The sequence below is a fragment of the Mustela erminea genome, chromosome 10 (genome assembly GCF_009829155.1).
Source record: "Mustela erminea isolate mMusErm1 chromosome 10, mMusErm1.Pri, whole genome shotgun sequence".
NCBI lineage: Eukaryota > Metazoa > Chordata > Mammalia > Carnivora > Mustelidae > Mustela > Mustela erminea.
In genome coordinates this window covers 92,859,805-92,882,775 of record NC_045623.1, presented here as the reverse complement: position 1 = coordinate 92,882,775, position 22,971 = coordinate 92,859,805, and the positions used below count along the sequence as shown (strand labels likewise).

The following is a 22,971-nucleotide window of genomic DNA, read 5'->3' as shown; positions in this document are numbered from 1 at the left end:
TCTATTTTATATACAGAGACTACACTGGAATTACTTCTGATATAAATCTAAAAAGTTAACTGGTAATGTCTTTATTCACAAACTATTCTTTTGGCTACCTGAAAAGACACCAGAAAGAAAAGACCCTGCTGTAAATTTATATTTTGGCACACAGTTTTTACCAAAGGATCAGAATTGGTGGGGCGCCTGGGTGGCACAGGGGGTTAAGAGACCAACTCTTGGTTTTGGCTCAGGTCATAATCTCAGGGCTGTGACATCAAGCCCTGCATCAGGCTCCACACTAGCATGGGGGTCTACTTGGGGCTCTCCCTCTCTATACCTCCCCCGACCCCCAAGCCCCCCTGCGTGCGCTCTCTCTCTAAAATAAACAAATCTTTTTAAAAAAAGGGGAGGGGCTAGAGTTATCTAACATAGAGGTATATAAAAAAAACCTCTATGAAGGCACAGATGGAGCAGCAGAAATTGCTTTGTTCAATGACAGACCAATGTGTTCGACCTTTTATCTGATTCTATACCCTTCCCTTGCGTGACCCACTCCCATCAATAAATCTCTCAGCAGGGGCGCCTGGTGGCTCAGTGGGTTAAAGCCTCTGCCTTCGGCTCAGGTCATGATCCCAGGGTCTTGCGATTGAGCCCCACATCAGACTCTCTGCTCAGCAGGGAGTCTGCTTCCTCCTGCCTGCCTCTCTGCCTGCCAACTTGTGATCTCTATCTGTCAAATAAATAAATTAAATCTAAAAAAAAAAATTTTTTTTAAATAATAAATAAATAAATAAATCTCTCAGCAAAAACTGAGTACCCTTTATGTGGTGGGGGTAGGGGCAAGGAGGGAGCACAAGTGCTATTCAGAATTACTGACCTAAAACAAAACAGAATAAAGCAAATGTTTCTCTTTCATAACTTCAACCCAAGCACCTAAAATGGTGTGTTGCTGGTTGCATGGTTTTAGCAACCAGTTCCAAGAACTCCACATTCCTTTACAGAGTGTTTGGACATCTACTAGTCACATGGTTCTCCTTGCTTATGACTACAGTAAAATGCAAATGGCTAGCCAAAGAAAATAATTACAGCTAAACTTTAAAAAGAATCAACTACTCTTCCCCATCATACAACAGAAAGAATAATTTACAAACTGGAAAGATTTCGGCAAACAGCTGAAGAACACTTACTTCTGTTCCAATGCCAGGTTGTACACCGGAATACACACTGTCTGGTGGAGGACCACCATACTTCCTCTGTCCTGTGGTTACATCCAGAGTATAGCCAGTCCTTTCAAGCAACGCCTAAAGATAATTATACATCAGTTTACACTTAAATATTATATCACACATCAGTATATTAATCTTTTCCAAAGGATATCCCAACATCATAGGCCATGTAGCTTAGGTAAAATAATGTCAAAACTCACACTGGTATCACTCGCACGTGTTGTTCCCCTTCATTTTACTCCTTTCCATACAATGAATGGAAAGAATTGTACACAAATTAAATCTCTAAGCACACGATGATTTTTTGATATGAAGAAACAGAAAAATGGGGCAAGGATTATTACAAACGTGACATAAGCCGACCCCAGGATACCTATCCATACTTCCGTATTGCAGCAGTCCTCATTTTGCATTTTCCTCTACTTCAATGAGAGCTTTCCTTAACTTGTTCCGTTTACATACCATCTACCTACCTGTGATTCCTTTCAAAAAAAAAAAAAATGTTCTCTCATCAGAAGTTCTACCTTCTTCATGCAGCTTCTCTCATTCACTATTCCTCACATCTTCCTACTGTGAATTTCTATTATAGTCAAGTAATTTAACCTTTATTTTGTTTAATCCTTTTGTATTTCTGCTCTATCATAAGCTCTATAAGAACCAGACCATTTCTCATACAACACAAACTCAAAGTATTTGGCAATTACCAAATGAGTATTCTCAGGTTTCAAAAAACAAAACCTTTTGTTTCCTGATTACCAACCTTCTTCACAACATTAGGTACTAAAGAGGGATTGTAGAAAAGAAGGTAATGCTCTTGCCCTTAAGGGTCTGTATTTATATGAGAGGCAACAGCTCAGACAAAATGGAAAAAAAGAAATGTCATCTACCTAAAAACAGGAGATTTTTACACTTCATGTTTTAAAAGTTAGATGGCTCCCAACTCGTGATGATTCAACTTACGATTTTTCGACTTCAGGATGGTATGAAAGTGATATGCATTCAGTAGAAACCACACTTCAAATTTTGATTTTTGATCTTTTCCAGTGCTAGCCATATGCAGGACGATACTCTTGTGATGCTGGGCTGAGGCAGGGAGACTCAGCTCCCAGTCAACCACTCAATCTCAAGAGTAAACAACCAATACATTTAACCACCATTCTGTATCCATAGCAACCACTGTTTTTCTCTGTCAGTACAGAACTCTTACAAATTACCCGAGATAGCCAACACTTCGTTATAAAATGTGCTTTGTGTTAGAGGTGACTTTACCCAACTATAGGCTAATATAAGTTTTCTAAGCACATTTAAGGTAGGCTAGGCTATGTTTGGCAGGTTAAGTGCCATTGGGTATATTTTTGACTAAGGACAGTTTCATCCACTTCCAGATAAACCCATCCTAAGCTGATGAAGATCTATAAAGGATATCAAAGCAACAAGAAAGTCCAGACATCAAGTTTAGTGGCTTTCAAAAGTATGGTCAGAGGACTCCCGGGATTCCGGAGTTACTTTAGGGTCTTTATTTTTCTACCTTTGACCCAAAAAGAGCTGCTCTAATTTTAAGCACAGAAACACGTGTAACACAATATACACACGATATACATTTTATACATTTAAACTTTACTTGTCTAATATGTAATATACACATATCACATGTGCAATATATACCTTATCAAAAGCAAATACCCAGTTTTGGGGAAATAACATAGGCCTATTCAATACACACCAATATATATTTTTTTTAAAACAACTATTATGTCAAATGGAATTTTCATGTATTTATTTTAAATATATTTAAGAATTATGCCATTTTACAGATGAGGGAAAAAGGTAAAAAGGAGCTCTATGTAAACTATTCCATGTCAGAAACTACAAGTTCTATTTTCTGTCTAAAACAAAACCATACAAACAACTTCATTAAGTAAAATAACTACTTCAATTTGAAAAATCTATCGCTGTGGGAAAACATCAACAGCCCCTTAACTAAGGAATGAGGTTCACTGATCTTTCACCAAAAGCCCTGTATTTATCTCGCAGAGCAGTTTATCTAAACGATAACAGTAACTGATGCTAGTTACACAATTCTTGCTACATTCCAGGCATTATTCGAAGCACCTGACATGTCTTAATTCCTTTAATCCTCACAACTCTAGGGGAATAGGTACTATTACTATGCCCAGTTTACAAATAATTAAACTGAGGTAAATAAAAATAAAAATTCAGGAGTAAAGCAGTTATAAAATACCTCTTTAAAAAAAGAGAGAGAGAGAGAGAGAGAAATAAAGTGCTCAGAAAGAAACCAAACTAAGAGACATGACTGAGTCAACCTCAAAAGCTATTAGTGGAAGCATCAATAAACACATATCCTTCAGCGCCAGAACAATGAGGCAAGGGTCTGAATTAAGGTTTTTTTCCACCAAACATACAACTGAATGTTTGCCCCCCGAATTCTTCTTGTGTAATTTTCCTTCAATTATCTCATTTCTAAAACACTAGCTTAAAAAAAAATGTGGAACAATGAAAACTGTTTCTAGGAAACATGAAAAGAAACATTCAATCTCATCATTCAACTTATTACCATTGCAACGACCCAAGTCCAGTTTTACCTTTATCTTCGCTTCATCTGGCCCCTTTGTGGACTCTTGCACCTTGCTCCCCTGTTTCTCCCTTTGCCTGTAGGTCTTCATAACTCCACATAAAAATGCACTTTTGTTCTAGAATAGACAAGTAATTCAATGAAAAAGAATCACCAGGAATCATCAAAGGGTCAAATACATAGTTAATTTACAGTTTCAAAAGACGAGAATTTTAACCAAATATTTACTCATTTATTCGCTCAACAAATATTTGCTGAGTAGTTACCGTGTGCCAGAAACTGGATTAGACAGCAATAAGACAGCCAAGACCTCAGGGTGCTTACCTTCCACACTGGCAAGTCTTCCATTTGTTGATATTCAAATACACGTGGACTAACTTTGCCAAACATTCCAAAACTATTCCTCCTACCTACTTTATTTTCCTCCAAGATAATAAAACAGGGTCAGATAAACCCACAACTGTTTAAAATCGAAATATTCTAAACCCATAAAAGCTCATTAATAACCATCAGCAAATCCTGACTTTGATTTTAAGTTTTTAAAGTAACTTACTGGAAAGAAGTGGGGAGAGATTTTACTTTCTGAGAACTCTTCTGTGAAAGAGTTTTTTCCCCTTTAAACTTTTTTTTTTTTTTTTTTTTTTAATATAAGCAGAGGTAGTCACAAACAAAAAAGAATCTGTTCTTTTCAGGAAAAAAAGTAATGGTAAAGTAATTTCAGGTCATTAGTTATTCAAAGGCATTTTTAGTAAGTGGCCTTACCTGAACATGTGATAAGTCACTCTCCTTGAACTGCTGTAGTACAGACAGAGCTCCTTCTTCATTAAATTCCCTGAGAGCATCAATTGCTCTTTCATCAAGATCGACATAAGCTACCAATCCTACAAATTAAATTGAAAAGGGGTAATGTTATTGCAACAAAAGGGATAACCTAAACCGTGCTATCAATGTTTCATCAAGAATAGTTATATTCAGTACTATTACTAACAAACTACATTCTCATTTAATATGCATATAGGCAGCTATACAAATACTATACAAAAAGGTCGAGAGTACAAATATGAAAATAGAAGATAAAATGTCAAACATGAATTTCAATTCTTATAAACATGAATTTCAATCCCCACATCCCACAGAAACCCCACAAAAAACCTAGCCCCATTTCCCCTCCCCTTCTTGAGGCTCGGAAGATAAATCTGATATACACAGTGTACTACAGATTAAGTATTAATACAATAAATTCTGATTTATAGAGTGGTAATCATACACTGTATTCCCCAAGGATCAAGCTTCAAATTATATGGACTGTTGTAGTTGTTGCTAACCACACAAGAGGTGGGAGAAAAAAAAGAGAAACCATTTTAACTAAATAATTCTTTCCACTCTCCAAAAGGTATCAAAGGCTTTTTCTCCTTAGCACCAAAGAGAAAATGAAATGCATTTGTTTATCTGAGCGTCTACTTTGCTGCAATCAGAATGTGGAAAGGCATAATTTTAAACTCTTCTACAAATGCAAGTGCAGCTTGATTAATCAATTCTGAAAGTCATATTTTAAGGCATTTTTTTGTTCTTCTGATGTGTCAAGCTGAGGTTTAAAGATGCTGTGGCATTCTCAACACTGTCAATAATGACTGTTTTTCTCAAATGGCATTAAGGACTTTACTATGGACTTACAAGTAAACTATACAGAAAATATTTGCACTGTATTCTATACTGTAGTATATTAACTGCACACAGAACATCTACTCAGTTTGAAATGTAATTTCGTAAGTCTGTTAAGTTTGTGTTGTATTTCTCTCTATATTTCAGAATTGATCCAACATAAAATGGATATATTTGGCAGATTAAAACTCCAAGTCCCTATGAACATCAAAAGTGACTCCATTTTGATCAAGTGAAAAAGAACTTTATTCCATACAGTAAATATATTTTAAATAAATGTAATGCCATTTGTAAAGTTACTTTAAGAAAATGTTGCCATGATTTGTTTTAAAAGCTCAAAATGAGCATGCCTAATTATTGGAGTTTCCTTACTTCAAAATTCCATACCACCACCCAAAGCCACAACTCAGAGGACACCCATCAATCCATCTGTCAATCCAACCCTACACCCGAACCATCAGCCTCTTGTCAATAACAAAGCACTCTCTACAAGAGAGCATCTCTGAGCAAATCACTGCCAATTCTCTATGGCAGAATGTCACAGAAAGTTCCTGAGGACTGATTTTCAAATGGAACCATCACCCAGGAGTCATTTTTCGGAAGTCATTTTAACGTCTAAAATTATCCGAAGCTTCTCAGATTTGAAAAAAAAAATTTAAGGACAAAAAAACAGATATTTGTTACTACAGTACTTAAGACACATTTGTGAGACCATTCAATTCTCTCTCCCAGAATCTGGATAGGCACACAAAACACAGAGGAAGAAAGTTTCCATCTATGGCCCCAAAGGGGGAGGACACATTTATTAATGAACAACACTCCCTAAGGGTAAATATTTCTCTCCCTCTTTAAAAACTTCAAACCGCTTACAACCGACCATATTAAGATATTCAAATTTGCTTAAGCACTTATCCATGGGACTTCGAAATTTTTTTAAAAAGCAGCTGTTACAAACCAACACTTCCAGATTACGGAGAGATGTGGATTTTTGTCTATTAGAAACGAGACAGGCCACAAACTCTCAAGGAGTCTGACATTTATTTTCGTTTCAGACAATACTGTCTAACCAGTCCTCTCATTATGCCACCTAATCAGACCTAAGCTAATTTAACAATCACTTTAAGAAGCTAAAAGTAGAAAAGTAAAAGCAAAATGATGACTGATTTAGATTAAGAAAAAAAAATGTAACATTTGGTATGCTGACACATACATTTTAATTGGTGGTAAATCGAAGACCAATTGATGTACTGTTCTGAAACAACTAAGACTGCATATTCAACACTAAGAAGGCTTCAAAATAATGAAATAAGAATATCAAAGTCAAACCCAATATGCCCTCAATGAAGGGAAAGTAACAAACATTCAGCTCTACATAGATCAGAAACAATATGTATTATTTAACCTTAAAAAAAAAATCTATAAAATTCAAAGTGGTTTGCCCTCACTTTCATAACCAGTCAGAAACAAGAAATGCATATTATACCTGTCTGAAATATTTCATCAAGTCTTTCTGCCACCTTCTGTGGGAGGCCTGCCTCTATCAGTGTCTTGTAGTGTTCTGTGTGAGTTACACTGGAAGTATCCATTGGTTCTTCCTCTTCTTTTAACTGTACCGCATTACCATTCACCTGATTAGCCATTTTATTATGCTGCTGGAAAAAATTCAGGAGCTATATTACATTAAGCCAGAAATAACTAGTTTGTAGGACAATGCATGATTTATCTAAACTAATTTGTATACATGCTGCTAATAAACTCTATCAAAATAATATTATATGCCTTTTGTGATGTATCTGACCTAAATTTGCAACAATAACCCTGTAAAAACATAGAAAATGTACATGGAAGCATTAGAACTTTAAGGAACTTCATGTACACGAGGTTAAAAAAAAAAAAAAAAAGGCTTGAATTTACTGAAGGTAGAATTGCTGATTAACAAAAGCAGCTGTTGTGTCCTGACAAGCATATCAACAAATCACCACAAAATCCTAAAAAGCCCATCAGCTCTCAATTCTTACACAGTTTTTAAAAGTTTGATTTAGAAACAGAATGAACACCCACAGACCACTTAATCAAGGTTTAAGGACTTTCAAATTTTCCTAGTTCTGCTTCAAATCTAGGATAGGTGTGAGATCAATGCACTGCTGTCTCTAGTTCAACATGCTGGTGGTTTGGGTTCTCTCCGCCTCACTTAAAAAAAAAAAACACAACTTGACATTAATTTTTGTTCTAAAATTAATTTGCTATTCCCATTCACAGATTTAAAAGAAAAAATGACCAAGTTTAAAAGCTAAACGATTGTTTTAAGTCCACGTAAAATAAAAAGTGAGCTATAATTGAGGTTGCATCTTTAAAAAAAAAAAATCATGAGTACATATTAAATTTTTCATATCAGTAAAGCCGCAAAAACATATCGAAGAATGGACGGCTAACTTCTTCCAAACAGTTTCAACAAACATTACCTAATGAGGGTAAACTTAGGTCAGATGTCCCAGATTAACCTACCCAAACTATTTTGTATGTTCAACCTGTATATAGTACTGAAATGGACCAGCTCCCTGAAGAGAGAGATTAGATAATAAAACCATACAAGGCCAGTCTCTATACTGCCTCGAAAGACAGGGAATTAAAGTGCACTTGTCTGGTTAATGTGATGAAGATAATAAGCAGAATAAAGACATTGCAACAAATACTGAAATAGAGGACATGAAGATGGATCTCAAGAAGAAGCCTCCTTTTCTTGATGAACCTCAAGGTACCTAGTCAGCTACAAAGAAAATACAAGCTTCCTAAAAAGCACTAAACCCCGCAAGATAACCACACTTCCATACGGCTTAAAACCACTGTGCAGGTGCACCAGGTGCCGTTTTCTGACCTAAAACAACTTCTTTTCTTTTCAAAGTCCACTGATACTTAGTTGAAGTTAATGAGAAAAAGAGAAAGACCAAGGGGAACGAGGTAATAGTAGGAAGGAAGGAAAATGCAGAAAGGGTTATTCTGAAAATAAGATCAATATCATGACTTTTTAGGATTACAAAACATTAAGACTTGATACAAGCCCACTAAAGTCTACACAGACGCAGATTCTCGTTAAACTTTGGGTGGAGAAAGGTTTCTCAAGGCAAGCCTCAAATTCTGATGAACTGACAAAAACGAAAACATTCAAAACTGGCACACTTTTCATCAAGAAACTACTTACAGTGTAAGATGAATACGTTTACTGATTAATACAACCTATTTCTATAAAGATGCACCCTGAAGTCCAAAATCTCCTTGTGAACATATAGTTCTGTTTTCCCACGCTCCCGCACCCCCAAATACAACCATAAGATCATCAGAACTCAAAAGTTCTCAGTATCACAAGACCCTTAACAGTTATTGCACCTGTGAATACTATTAGTCACAGAAAGAAAGCAAATTTTTAACAGGAAAGTTCAATGAACATCTGCTAAGGTGATTTTTTTTTAAGTATGTGTAAAGCAAAAAAGACAAGTTGTGTATTAAGCACAAGATAGAAATATTTATGACTACGATTCCATTGCAAAGGTTCTCCTACAAGTTGATTCTGAAATTGGTTGATATTGTCAAAAAGTTTGTAAACTTTAACAAAAAAATAAAATAAAATAATTAGATTGTAGAAAATAAAACCTTTCTGATCAAGGAAAGCCTCTCTCTTCAAGGCAAATACAATGTGCTCATTTAAAAACCTCTTTTATGTCGTATGAGACCGTTTAAAACTTGTGTCAGTTCAATACAATGCCACACAGCCAAACCATATTTCTGGATGCAGCAAATATACTGTGACTGGAGTCATTTGATCTAAGCATTTTTGCAAAAAGTAAACATTTAAATAAGATTTTAAAGGGCTGCTGGGAGATTTGGGAAGTGAGCACTAGCCCCTCCCTGACTTTTTCTGAACATCTCTGTGCAAATTCTTCATATTAAGAGACGGGCTTTAAAAGAACCAACGAAATGAAAACTAACGGTTATCTCATGGGTTAGGAGTGTCAAGCCCTTATCCTACGACTGACTCATGAGACATAAATTGAGTCTCTTGAGGACAGCAAAAATCTCAAACAGGTCAGCATGAGAGGACTGAAGCTTTCAAGAACCCCTTGGCCTTAAGTTTTACATTTTGGCAACACGACTGCTACCGTTTAAGAAAAAGAATCGCCTTTCCAATTTAGTGCGCCTGAGACATTCTTAGAATTATGCATCTCAGGCGCCGCTTGAAGCCTAAGTTTCACGGCCTCTAGTAGTCATTTTTTCCTTCAAATCTCGGCTCGCAGCATGCAGAATGGGGGAGGGGAGGGAGGCTTCCTACACAAATCGGCCCTCGGGCTCCAGCTCCCACAAAAGTTTTCTCCCGGCTCAGGTAACCCGAGGTTTGCATCCCGCCCTCTGCCCACCCCACCCCCTCATGCCCGTCGCGATCAGCAACACATCCCACTCGTGGCTAGGCCGGCCGAGACGAGCGCGAAGCGGCTCCGGAGGACAGCAGCGAAGGGGCCGCGGGCGTCTGAGGCCGCGGGTCGGGCCGGCCGCGTGGAGCGGCGGGCGGAGGCGGGAAAAACACGGCAGTCCCCGGCAGGCCGCGCGGAGGGTGCCCGGCGGGCCGGACCGCCGGCCGGGGGCTGGAGGGGCGGGGGGAGGATGAGCGAGGGCGAGGAGGCGCCTCGGCCGGGCTAGGCCCTCCGCTGCGCGGCCGGACGAAGCCGAAGCCGCCCCCAGCCCATCCCCACCCCCACCCCGGGGCCTCGGAGCGAAAAGGAAACTGGGGCCAAGGCGCCGAGCCCTGGCTGGGCCCCGTCGGGTCGGATCGGGGCTCCCGGCCCCTCCCCCCACGGGCCGGCGCGAGACTCACCAGGGCAGAGCTGGGGCCGCCGGCCGGGCCCGTGAGAATCAGCGCGAGGCGCTTTGAAAACGACTAGAAATGGCGCGCGCGCCACCCCCTCCCCCCCTCATGGACAGAGACGCGATCCCGGCAGCACGCGGGGTTTCCCGGAACTGCTTCCAGGGACTCCGAGCGGCCGGGCAATCGTCTCGCGCGGCGGCCTGAAAGGCAGCTCGGGCGTCCAATAGTAGCGGAAAGAAGCGGCTCACGCTGGACTACTGGGGAGCCAATCGATGAAGCCGTCGGCTGAGCCAATGAGGGAAGTCAGCGCTGCCGGCTGGGGCGCCTCCGGGGCGGGGGTAGGAACACAAAGGGGTCTGTGGCGGAGCCCCGGTTAGAGAGGCGAGGCTGCGGGGCACCGGGCCTTGAGTGGGCGAGGCTTTTCGCTCCTCGTCCGCGGGCGATGCGAGACCGAAAAGCTAGGCCTCGCGCCGCGTGGCCGCCTCCGGAACCCCGCCCCCTACTGTCCGCTTCGGCCCCGCTCCTTCGCTGCCCTCCCGCCCCTCCGCCGGCACCGCGGCGTCCCTAACCTCCCTCCTGCCGCTGCCGGCGCCGCTGCCGCCGCAGGCGTTCGCCCCAGACACGCCCACCGCCACGCGGTCGGGCCTCCTTCTGGGTCATCTTTTGGGCTCCCGTTGGAGCACACTTTAATAAGGTTGATTTGGCTAGCCGTCTGGCTGGAGAATTTCACGGACAAAAATCATGTCTTGGAGCGATCGGAAAACTGCCCCCGGACTCCCCGTTGCACATCGTTGGGGCAGCTCGGAACGTGAGAAATCGCTGAAGTTGGCACCATTCGAGAGCAGGGTTAACAAATGCTAGAGCAGGGACCTTTTCTCCCAGGGTTTGCAGCTAATTGTTAAGAAGAAGTACGGCAGATACATGCATCTGCGAAGCCAAGAGAGCGGTGCAGGGAAAGGGCTAAGTCCCAAGGAGGTGAATTGCTGTTATTCCTAAACCCATTTTTCAGCGTAACGCCCTTATGGTTTGTTTTCTGTCCTTGCCTCGGTGCAAACCTCTCTCCTCCCACAATCTTCCCAGCTGACTTCTGTAGGGCCAGCTGTTCCCCACACCGACATACAATGCCCTAGCCCTCTTAGGGGGACTGGAGGAAGGTCAAGTAGTGGTCTATAGGATTTCCAGATACACTGGAGGATCATTTAAGCTTCCCAGAACCTATCAGCCCCAAATTAATTATTAAAAGCATACTATGGAAGTGCCTGGATGGCGCCTCTGGTTAGGCACTTTGATTTTTGGCTCAGGTGGTGATCTAGGTGGTGGGATAGAGCCCTGCCTTGGGCTCTGCGCTCAGCAGGGAGTCTGCTTGAGATGCTGTCTCTTCCTCTCCCTCTGCCTCTCCTGTTCCTGCTCTCTCTGTCAAATAAATCTTTTTTTTTAAGATTTTATTTATTTATTTGACAGAGAGAGATCACAAGTAGATGGAGAGGCAGGCAGAGAGAGAGGGGGGGAAGCAGGCTCCCCGCTGAGCAGAGAGCCCGATGCGGGACTCGATCCCAGGACCCTGAGATCATGACCTGAGCCGAAGGCAGCGGTTTAACCCACTGAGCCACCCAGGCGCCCCAAATAAATCTTTTTTAAAAAACCTACTGTGCGCTCAGTACTGAGCTAAATGGCTCAGTGGATCCAAGTGTTGTAATAAGGGTTGTAAAACTTACACAAATGCTGGGATCTTTTTTGGAAGTGATATAAAATGATAAATACAAATTGAGGAACAGAATCTTGGAAGGGCATGGTACAAATGAGAGACCTCAAGGCTTGAACTTTATTAGCCTCTAGCTCAAGAATTCTTTTTTTTTTTTTTTTTTTTTTTTGACAGAGGGAGACAAAGGGAGAAAGGGAACACAAGCATGGGCAGTGGGAGAGGGAGAAGCAGGCCTCCTGCAGGTGAGGGAGCCTAACCCAGGGCTCGATCCCAGGACCCTGGGATCATGACCTGAGCCAAAGGCAGACGCTTAACGACTGAGCCACCCAGGTGTCCCTAACTCAAGAATTAACATTTTTGGTGCTATTTGGTAAGGGCTATGGATCTATTCTAGATTTTAAATAAAATACATAGCATTACAAAAGAAAATTTATATTGAAATACAGTTAGGAAATATATGAGTGTGTGTTTGTTTTTTGACAGAGAAAGAGAGAGAACAAGCAGGGAGACAGGCAGGAAGAGGGAGAATGAGAAGCAGGTGCCCCAGAAGCAGGGAGCCCAACGTGGGGCTGAATACACAACCTGTTGGTTATTGACCTGAGTAGAAGGCAGATGCTTAACAGGCTGAGCCACCCTGGCACCCCGGGAAATAGATATATATTTTTAAAGATTTTATTTATTTGAGAGAGAGATTGCTAGAATGAGTGGAAGGCATGGCAGAGGGAGAAGCCGACTCCCTGTGGGGCTGGGAGCTGGAGGCGGGGCTTGATCCCAGGACGCTGGAACCATGACCTGAGCCTAAGGCAGATGTCTAATTGACTGAGCCACCCTGGCGCCCTAGGAAAAATATTTTAAGAGCAAATTTGTGGTGTAAATCTGTTTATCGGGCGCCTGAGTGGCTCAGTCAGTTAAGTGTCTGCCTTCGGCTGGAGTCATGATCTTGGAGTCCCCGGATGGAGTCTGTGTGGGGCTCCCTGCTCCATGGGGAGTCTGCTTCTCCCTCTGCCCTTCACGCCACTCTTGTGCTCTCTCTCCCACTCTCTCTCTCTCTCTCAAATAAATAAATAACATCTTTAAAGAAATAAATGTTTTTATTTATTAAGACATTAAGTATCAAGCTCTTGCAGCAGGTCAAATAACGACAGAAATTTTAAAGCGGTGATGAGAAGATATTCAAGAAGTCCATGATAACTATAATGTGATATGGGAGCGCCTGGGTGGTTCAGTCATTAAGCATCTGTCTTTGGCTGGGGTTATGATCCCAGGGTCACGGGATCAAGCCCTGCATCACACTACCTGCTCAGCAGGAAGCCTGCTTCTCCCTCTCCCACTTCTCCTGCTTGTATTCCCTCTCTCCCTGTCTTTCTCTCCGTCAAATATTTATTTGACAGAGAGAGATTGATATCACAAGTAGGCAGAGAGGCAGGCAGAGAAAGAGGGCGAGGCAGGCAGAGAAAGAGGGCGAAGCAGGCTCCCCGCCGAGCAGAGAGCCCGATGCGGGGCTTGATCTCAGGACAATGGGAGATCATGACCTGAGCCGAAGGCAGAGGCTTAGCCCACTGAGCCGCCCGGGGCACCCCAATAATAAATAAAATCTTAAAAAGAAAATCCAAAACTCTAATGTGATATGAAAATGCCTTTGATATATATTGGTGACAGAGTGAAAGTTATGGCTAATTCTACTGTGGTTTGTTGCCTGCATTCACAATGGGGGATAATGCTAAGTTTCAGTTTGACATTCATGAAAATAAAAATGTTTATTTTGGGGGGGCACCTTGGTGGCTCAATCAGTTAAGCCTCTAGCTTTAGCTCAGGTCATGATCTTGGGGTCCTGAGATGGAGCCCTGCGTCAGGCTCCCCACTCAGCAGAGAGTCTGCTTCTCCCTCTCCCCCTGCTCATGCATGTGAGCTCTTGCTGTCTCTCAAATAAATAAATAAAATCTCCCTCTCCCCCTGCTCATGCATGTGAGCTCTTGCTGTCTCTCAAATAAATAAATAAAATCTTTTTTTAAAGTGTTATCTTTTTTCATCTAACTTGAAAGACCATGCACTTCCATCTGGAGACTCCTTTAAATTCACTGACCACAGGATAAAAGCCCTTGGGCTGAATACCATAATTAAAGTGATTCCATCACCCAGTATTTTCTGGGATAACATTTCAAGTATTTTGGCCATATAGTCCTAAGAAATATACTCCACCTTTTCAAACCATTTATTGTGATTTTTTTTAATTTTGGAAAATATGGTCATTGGAGCTTTGCATCCCCCCCCCCAAAAAAGTGTGTGTGTGTGTGTGTGTGTGTGCATTTGATATTCCACAAACATCTATTGTATACCCTCTGCAGACAAATCACTGTGTTAAAAGTAGGGAGTATAAAATGAATGGAACACAATCTCTGTCCTCTAAGAGCTTACATTCAAGCTAACAACACAGGCCAAATATATAAATAGACATTATAAAAATGAGGTGTTAGGGAGCATTCTAGCTATATCCCTAATCTTTTGAGATTAGCACAGTGCAGCCAAGCCACCTTACAACCCTTACCTGTCACAGACCAAACCTGGGGTCTGAGCGGGTATGTTAATGAACATGCTTTTGCTTCTTAAAAACAATTAAGGACAGCAGAATACTCAAATTGAAGCTTTGACTTTTACTACTTACACCTTGAAGTTAACAGAGAATTTTTTAAGTCATCAACCCTTCTTACTGGATCCATAGATCAATATTCATCATGCTTTTTCCCCTTTTATAACACTGAGTATCTCCTTCAGACTTCGAACACGATGACATCAATTCAAAGTGCCTTCTCTTGCCACTAACAAGGACAAGCTATGCAGCCACAATCCAAAGGCACAGGCAGGGGCGAGGTAGAAAAAGACAATATAGAAAGAAAGAAAGAGGAGAGAAAAATGGAAAATAAATGCCACATGTAGCATGTTGTGGAAAGGACCTCACCAGCCAACCCTTGTTAACATTAGGTGCCAAGAGTCCTCTACTCCGCTTTACCTGAAAACTTCAAGCTTCACTTTCTTCATCAAACTTTAATTTTTTTATTATTATTCTAAGGTGCTTTCCAACACTGTGGTGCTCCAGTCAAACTGACCAGAGCTGAAAGCTGTTTCTCATTTATACTTCCTAGGATTATGCTTCTTTTAAAAAAGAACGTGCCAAGGGCGCCTGGGTGGGTCAGCTGGTTAAGCACCCAACTCTTGATTTTGGTTCATGTCATGATGGAGCTCTACTCTCTCTAAAATAAATAAATATCTCTTTAAAAGGGTGAGGGCACCTGGGTGGCTCAGTAGGTTAATTGTCTGCCTTCAGGTCTGGTCATGATTCCAGGATCCTGGGATGAAGTCCTGCGTCTTGCTCCCTGCCCAGGGGGGCGCCTGCTTCTCCATCTCCCACTCCCCTAGTCTGTGCTGTCTGTCAAGTAAATAAATAAAATATTTAAGAAGGAAGAGGAGGAGGAGGAGGAGGAGAAGGTGGTTATTTTTGCACTAGCTCGTTGAATTCTCTTCTAATTCTCAAATTCATCAAAGCCACTTTAAAATGGAAAGCATGGGGCACCTGGGTGGCTCAGTGGGTTAAAGCCTCTGCCTTCAGCTCAGGTCATGTTCCCAGGGTCCTGGGATAGAGCCCCGCATCGGGCTCTCTGCTCAGCGGGGAGCCTGCTTCCTCCTCTCTGCCTGCCTCTCTGCCTACTTGTGATCTCTGTCTGTCAAATAAATTTTAAAAAAAAACTTTAAAAAAATATGGAAAGCATATCTCCACCTTAGCAACAAGACATTTTACTGTGATTTGAACTTCTACTGTATATTGGGTGTTTCACATATACTACTGCTGATCTTTAAATGAAACCTTAAGGATAAGTGATATTTTCCCATTTTATTGAGGAAACAAGTCTCAGAGAGGTTAAAACATTTTCTCAAAGCCACACAGCTGAAACCAAGACTGGAACACAGTTCCACGTGATTCCAAAAGCCACCTCGCCAAGCTACTTCTCAATTAAGGTCTCAGCATCGACAGGTTCTTCGCTTGCAGAGGTACACATTTTTCCCAGTCAAAAAAAAAATCATCAATGTCAACCTGACAAGTTAGAAGATACTGTTTAGAGTCCCAAGCAAATCATAATATAAGATAATGACATTTTCCTTATGTGGCTTCATAATGCAATTGGAACTTGTTCTGAGAACTAACCATATCTAAAAACTGTGGCCTCATAGGGTCTCAACATTGGGAAGCAGCAGTCCTTCGGATAGGTTTGCTAGAAAAGAAAATGACTCATGAAGATTATACCTATATGGTCTTCATAATACCAGGGCACCTGGGTGGCTCAGTGGGTTAAAGCCTCTGCTTTTGGGTCCTGGGATCGAGCCCCGCATCAAGCTCTCTGCTGGGCAGGGAGCCTGCTTCCCCCATCTCTCTGCCTGTCTCTCTGCCTACTTGTGATCTGTGTCTGTCAAATAAATAAATAATATCTTTTAAAAAAATTCCAATTTAAAAAATACTAGTTAACACTTGTTAAGTACTTAAGAGATTATCTCATTAAGTGCTTGCTGTATTAGAGGCAAATATCAAAATGTATCCTCTCCCTTTTGCAGATGTAGAAACTCAGGCTCAAGCTAGAGCTGAGACTCAAACTCTGACATAACTCCAAATTCTAGTCACTCCCACTGAGTGTGGGGCCATGTGGGGCTTGAGCTCACAACCCTGAAATCAAGAGTCGGATGCTAATTGTCTGAGCCACATAGGCACCCCCAAATTCTAGTCTCTTAATCATTATGTTACACGGTCAGAAGAGAAGAATCAAAACCAATAAGGTTAAACCGCCCTCTTTTTAAGCCTTCATATTCCCAAACCTTATGTTGGAAGTCTCTGATTTTGAAGTTCTTTTTGTCCTTATTACTCTTTTTTTTTCATGGATTCTCTCTTATCCTCGGGTTCTGTTGAGGGAATATGGCAAAACTGAAAAAAGTGAGCTCTCCTTTCCAGTGCCCCAGTCAAACCCAAGAAAACAAGAATCAACTTTTTAAAAATTTATTTCCTAAATAATTAGGATTATTAGATCCGACTTAAGAGCGATAAATGCTTGGTCTCATGGAAGAATTTAACAGACTCGGCAACAACAAGATTCCTTGGCGACTCACCACCAGGAACTTCATGTATCTATCCGTTGACACTGACCTCTGTAGCCATTTAGAGAGAGAGGCACAGGCAACAGCCACACCTGCCACCCAAAGTCCAGAAATCAAATTCTAGGAGACCATTGAACATAACATTTGGTCCACTGAGTTCTAACTATTTTAAGGCTTCCCTATAGACAGGTAGAAGAGCTCTATCTGCAAGTCTTTTATGAAAGTGTTACTATAAGCTTTTAACCCAAATCAGGGGAATTCAGAGAATTCTAAGAATTATTACCCATATTTAAATATACAAGTTAAACACACCGTTAGCCAAGTTAAGAGTCAACAGGGATTGTGAATTCTGCTCCTTCAGCGTAACTTACATATGTCTTCTTTTAAAACCCAATAAAGCAGTAGGAATTGATTATAAATAGACTATGTGCATGTAACAAAATTCTCATTACCCTTAAACTGAAATATCCATTAGAAGGGGGCAAGCGTTCTCTAACTATCATTAATAATAACAAGGCTGGGGGCACCTGGGTGGCTCAGTGGGTTAAAGCCTCTGCCTTCGGCTCAGGTCATGGTCCCAGGGTCCTGGGATCGAGCCCCACATTGGGCTCTCTGCTCAGCGGGGAGCCTGCTTCCTCCTCTCTGCCTGCCTCTCTGCCTACTTGTGATCTCTGTCTGTCGAATAAATAAATAAAACCTTTAAAAAAATAATAATAATAACAAGGCTGTAATACCCTCCACTCACTTTCAAACATAGTATTTCACTAGACATCGTCACTGTCTGGACACCTTGAAATGTGCCCCGTGCTTGGCCCTGTGACTCTCCTCTCCTGATTTTCTGGGTTCTTCCTTCTAGGTCCTCTCCTCTACCCATCATTACCTACTGGTGTTCCCAGGATTCCATCCTTGATGCTATTCTCACGCTCTAGGAGGGACACCCATTCCCACGCATGGTTTACACTATCATCTCCAGGCTAGCTATTCCCATTTCTTTACCTACGGCCCAACTTTTGGTCCTGGGCTCTGGACTCATATTTTCAACTACTTGCTGGGCTTGGATCTAACAGGTTCTTCAAACTCAACATCTAGTCTCTAAAGATGGTTTTTATCTCCCACCTTTTGCCCCCTTCCTCAATGAGTTCCACCCCCCACCAATCTGGTGGCTGTTCCTCCAGTATGCCTGCCAATCATGGCCTCACTACCTTACATCGCTCTTCAGTAAATTAAGGATTTAGAACATTTTCCCCAGATATCCTGATGACTCATCCAGGGTCTTTCTCTAATGTCACCTCTTTAGCAGGGCTTTCCTTGACCACTCTCTCTAAAATAGCAGTCCCCTTCACTCTGTTCTTTGTTTTTCTTGTTATCACCAGATGCAACGTATGTCTTTGTTTATTGTCCATCACTCCCCCGCCCCCCCACCCGCCGCCAACCAGAATATAAATTCTACAACGGCAGAGTTTTCATCTCATTCAGTCTTATGCCAGGTACATAAACTGGTGCTCAGCAAATTTTTGTTAAATGACTTAACTTGTAATCTTTTTAAAAGAATTTTTATTTATTTATTTATTTGACAGAGAGAGAGAGAAAGCACAAGCAGGTGGAGCAGCAGGGAGAGGGAGGGAGAAGCAGGCTCCCCGCTGAGCAAGGAGCCAGATGTGGGACTCGACACCAGGACCCTGGGATCATGAGCTGAGCCAAAGGCAGATGCTTAACCCACTGAGCCACCCAGGGGCCCTTTAACTTGTAATCTTGATACCCATCCCAGATTCCTCCTCTTTTATGTGTTCTGGCTCCATTCGTAGCATACTCACCCACTCAACGAATCACTTACCTCAGAAATCTGGAATTTCAGAGTTCTGACTCCTCCTCACAAGTCACTCATGAAAAAATTTTTTTAAGTAGGCTCTACTTTCAATGTGGGGCCCAAACTCACAACCCCAAGATCTAGAAGAGTTACTTGCTCTACTACTGAGCCAGCCAGGCACGCCCAAATTGTTTTTTTTTTAATTATTTATTTTAGTAATCTCTATACCCAACGTGAGACTCAAACTCATGACCTGGAGCTCAAGAGTCACCTGCTCTTCCTACACAGCCAGCCAGGTGTCCCAGAAATTTTTGATAGCATACCTGGAACCAGAAAAGGAATAGAGTACAAACAGAGGCCTGCCCCCACTTCTTTTCCCATTCTGTCTGCCCTGTTCTAGAAGGGCCCTAGTGTCCACATGTGGGAGGCTACCTAACCTGCAGGTATAAGTCTATCCTATAAGCCTAGTATAAGTATATCCTATAGACCTAGGCCTAGGGTTACACACACAAAGTTTGATTTGCCCTCAAGAAAACAACCTGGAGGGCACCTGGGTGGCTCAGTGGGTTAAGCCGCTGCCTTCGGCTCAGGTCATGATCTCAGGGTCCTGGGATCGAGTCCCGCATCGGGTTCTCTGCTCCGCGGGGAGCCTGCTTCCTCCTCTCTCTCTCTCTGCCTGCCTCTCTGCCTACTTGTGATCTCTCTGTGTCAAATGAATAAATAAAATCTTAAAAAAAAGAAAAGAAAGGAAAAGAAAACAACCTGGAGAAGAAGCTTGGAAGTGAGCTGTTTGGGCAAAGAATTGCAAGGTCCTAAATACTTGGAGTTTGTGATCTAGAGAAGGGGAGAGGCGTGTGAGCTCTGGGTGGGCTTGTCCCCTTTACCCCATGAAGAAATGTGCAACTGGAGGAGAGCCAGATCAGGCCCTTTAAAGAGCCGGACTCAGGAGGCTCTCCCTGTTGTCCTGGTCTAATGGCAGTACGACCTAGGCTAAAACCCAAACTCCACTAGAGGGGATATAACTCAACAAGAATGAAGTTCAGAAAGTGTGCTTCTTCCTGCCCTCGCTAAAAACCAGATTTAAGTGCTACGATTCAAGAGCTATCCATGTGGAGATCCAGAGAAGGAAATCTTGGATCAAAAGCCTATCGGAAAATGAACATCAAAATTTAAAACTGGTTCTTCGAAAGACACTATTAAGAGAATGAAAAGACAAGTCAAAGATGGGGAGAAATTTTTGCAAATCCTATGTCTGATAGAGGCCTTGTATCCAAAACATACAAAGAATTCTTAAAACTCCATAAAAGCAAATGTTGCAAAACTTTCATGAGATTCGCAAAAGAATCTGGAGTCTCCCTGCAAAAGATTAATCACCTTTGGTTTATGTGATCTGCTTGGAGAATTCAGAGTTTGACCAAATACCAAACTTAGAGCAGGGGTCTTAAAATCCTGCCCACGCTTCCTGCATTGACAGCCTGCCGTGAACACAGCTCCAAAGTTGCCATAAAGAGTCTATTCCTAGTTAACCCTCCAAAGATGACAAAGTCTCATTAAACACAGGAACCATCAGGGGTGGTGTCTTCATGATCCCAGCTTTATCTGGGGGAGGGGAGAGGAGACATCTTAAATGGAGGACATCACCTGGGGGAGCTTTCGCCCTCTTGCATAAGGCCCCATCAGGTATGCAATGACAGAATTTCTACAGTTCTTTCATGAGTAGCCTGTGTGATGGCAAATCAGACCTGAAGCCACCAGCCTTGCTGAGGGGAAGGAAGTGTACACATACTCTCCTCTCATTTACCCAACAGATATCTGATGTCTGCCTACTCTGTACCTGAAGTCAAACATTTGCTAGCAGCTGAAGATTCAATGATGAGCAAGACACAATGACTTCAAGGGTAACAGTCTAATGGAGGAGACAAAAAAGTAAACAGGCAATTATGAAACAGGGATAAAGTGCTTTGATTGGAATAAACCCATGGAACACTGACAAGGAACATCAGATCCAGTCTTGTGGGATCGGGAAAGGGTTCCTAGAACAAGTGAGGTATGAGACCTGAAGGTGAGGAGGAGTTGGCTGGAATAGTGGAAAGAACTATTCTCCAGAACAGGTTGGAGAGTGTAGTGCAGAGAACTGAATCTGAGGGCAGCGGAGGGCAGCAGAGGCCAGAGCAAAGATGGTCTCCTAAAAAATGAACACAGGAGTTTCACTGTATGCAGCTGGCAATGGGAGGCATGAGAAGGTTTTACACAGAACAGTGGCAGGAAAGGATTTGCCCTTCAGAAAGTCCTAGTTTGGGCGCTTGGGTGGCCCAGTCTGTTGAGCAGCTGCCTTCGGCTCAGGTCATGATCCCAGGGTGCTGGGACGGAGTCCTGCATCTGGGTTCCCAGCTCGGCAGGGAGTTTGCTTCTCCTCTGCCCCTCCCGCTACTTGTGCGTGCGCGGGCTCTCTCTTTTGCTCTCTCTTGCAAAAATAAAATCTTTTTTTAAAAAATGAAAAGCACATTAGGAGGTGGTTTCAGTAAGCAAGATGTGGGGTGCCTGGCTGGCTCAGTCAGAGGAACTTGCAACTCTTGATCTTGGGGGTTGTGAGTTTGAGTACCAAGGTGGGTGTAAAAATTACTTAAAAGTAAAATCTTTAGGGGCACCTCGTTTGGTAAGGTGCCAACTCGGTTTCAGCTCAAGTCATGATCTCAGGGTCCTGGGATGGGACCCACTCTGGGCTCTGTGTTCAGCAGGCAGTCAGCTTCAGGATTCTCCCTCTCCCTCTGCCCCACCCACTGCTTGCTCACCCTAAAAATAAAATAAAATCTTTCTTTAAAAATATTTTATTTATTGGGGCACCTGGGTGGCTCAGTGGGTTAAGCCGCTGCCTTCGGCTCAGGTCATGATCTCGGGGTCTTGGGATCGAGCCCCGCGTTGGGCTCTCTGCTTGGTGGGAAGCATGCTTCCCCCTCTCTCTCTGCCTGCCTCTCTGCCTACTTGTGATCTCTCTCTGTCAAATAAATAAATAAAATCTTAAAAATATATTTATTTATTTACTTATTTGAGAGAGAGAGAGCGTGCGCAGAGAGCAGAGAGAGACAGAGAAAACGCAAGCTGGGGGAAGAATGGGAGAAGCAGACTCCCCACTGAGCAGGGAGCCCAGCGTGGGGCTCGACCCCAGGGGCCAGGGACCACAACCCGAGCTGAAGGGAGATGCCCAACTGACGGAGCCACCCAGGTGCCCTCCCCCAAAATAAAATCTTTCAAAGTATTTGCAACGACAAGACGAGCTAGAGTGTATTAATGCTAAGTGAAAAAAGTCAGAGAAATACAAATACTATATGATTCATGATCTCACTCATATGTGGAATTTAAGAAAACAGATGAACATATGGGAAGGGGACGAAGGGGGAAAAAAAGGAGAGAGGGAAACAAGCCATAGGAGACTCTTAAAGATAGAAAACAGGCAGGATTGATGGAGGGAGGTAGGTGGGGGGTGGGTTAAACGGGTGATGGGTATTAAGGAGGGCATCTGTTGTGATGAGCACTGGGAGGTGTATGTAATGAATCACTGAATTTTACTCCAGAAACCAATATTGCGCTGTATGTTAACTAAGGAAAATTTAAAAGAAGAAACACTGTAAGCAAGATGTGGCCTGGTGATGGTCTGAATGACTGCAGCCGAGCCCATTACCTTGCTTCTATCTTTGCAACTCCACGAGGCAGATAGAACTAACCCATTTTATGGATGGGAAATCCAAGGAGCAGGAAAATTAATTAACGTGCCCAAGGTCACATGGTAAGTCGTGAGAGAGCAAGTAGAGAAAGGAAGGTTGGTCATGACTGAATGACTAGTCTGCTAATATTTATTGGTTTGGGGAGGGTGCCAAAAGGAGCAGGAGCTGTTGAGTACGATATGCAAGTGTCCAGCTTGGATAACCGGGCAATGACTGAGTTAAGAAATACAGGAGGGGTGCCTGGGTGGTTCAGTCGGTTAAGCATTCTACTTTTGGTTTCAGCTCA

The 22,971-nt window shown here is 42.5% G+C and overlaps 1 protein-coding gene across 4 annotated transcripts in view; it reads right to left on the bottom strand.

Annotated features, from left to right (window-relative positions):
- Positions 1–10,476, bottom strand: part of HNRNPR (heterogeneous nuclear ribonucleoprotein R) — a 33,892-nt gene extending 23,416 nt beyond the window's left edge. For 2 of the 4 annotated variants that reach the window (XM_032361348.1, XM_032361350.1), the window contains exons 1-5: positions 10,328–10,476; positions 6,947–7,115; positions 4,564–4,682; positions 3,812–3,919; positions 1,170–1,283 (exon numbers count right to left, since the gene is read on the bottom strand). In XM_032361348.1, the coding sequence (XP_032217239.1) occupies positions 1,170–1,283; positions 3,812–3,919; positions 4,564–4,682; positions 6,947–7,103 (498 nt within the window). In that variant the 5' untranslated portion in view covers positions 7,104–7,115; positions 10,328–10,476. The remainder of the gene's footprint in view (positions 1–1,169; positions 1,284–3,811; positions 3,920–4,563; positions 4,683–6,946; positions 7,116–10,327) is intronic. The other 2 variants (XM_032361349.1, XM_032361351.1) reach the window with 2 other exon arrangements.
- Positions 10,477–22,971: the final 12,495 nt, after the last annotated feature.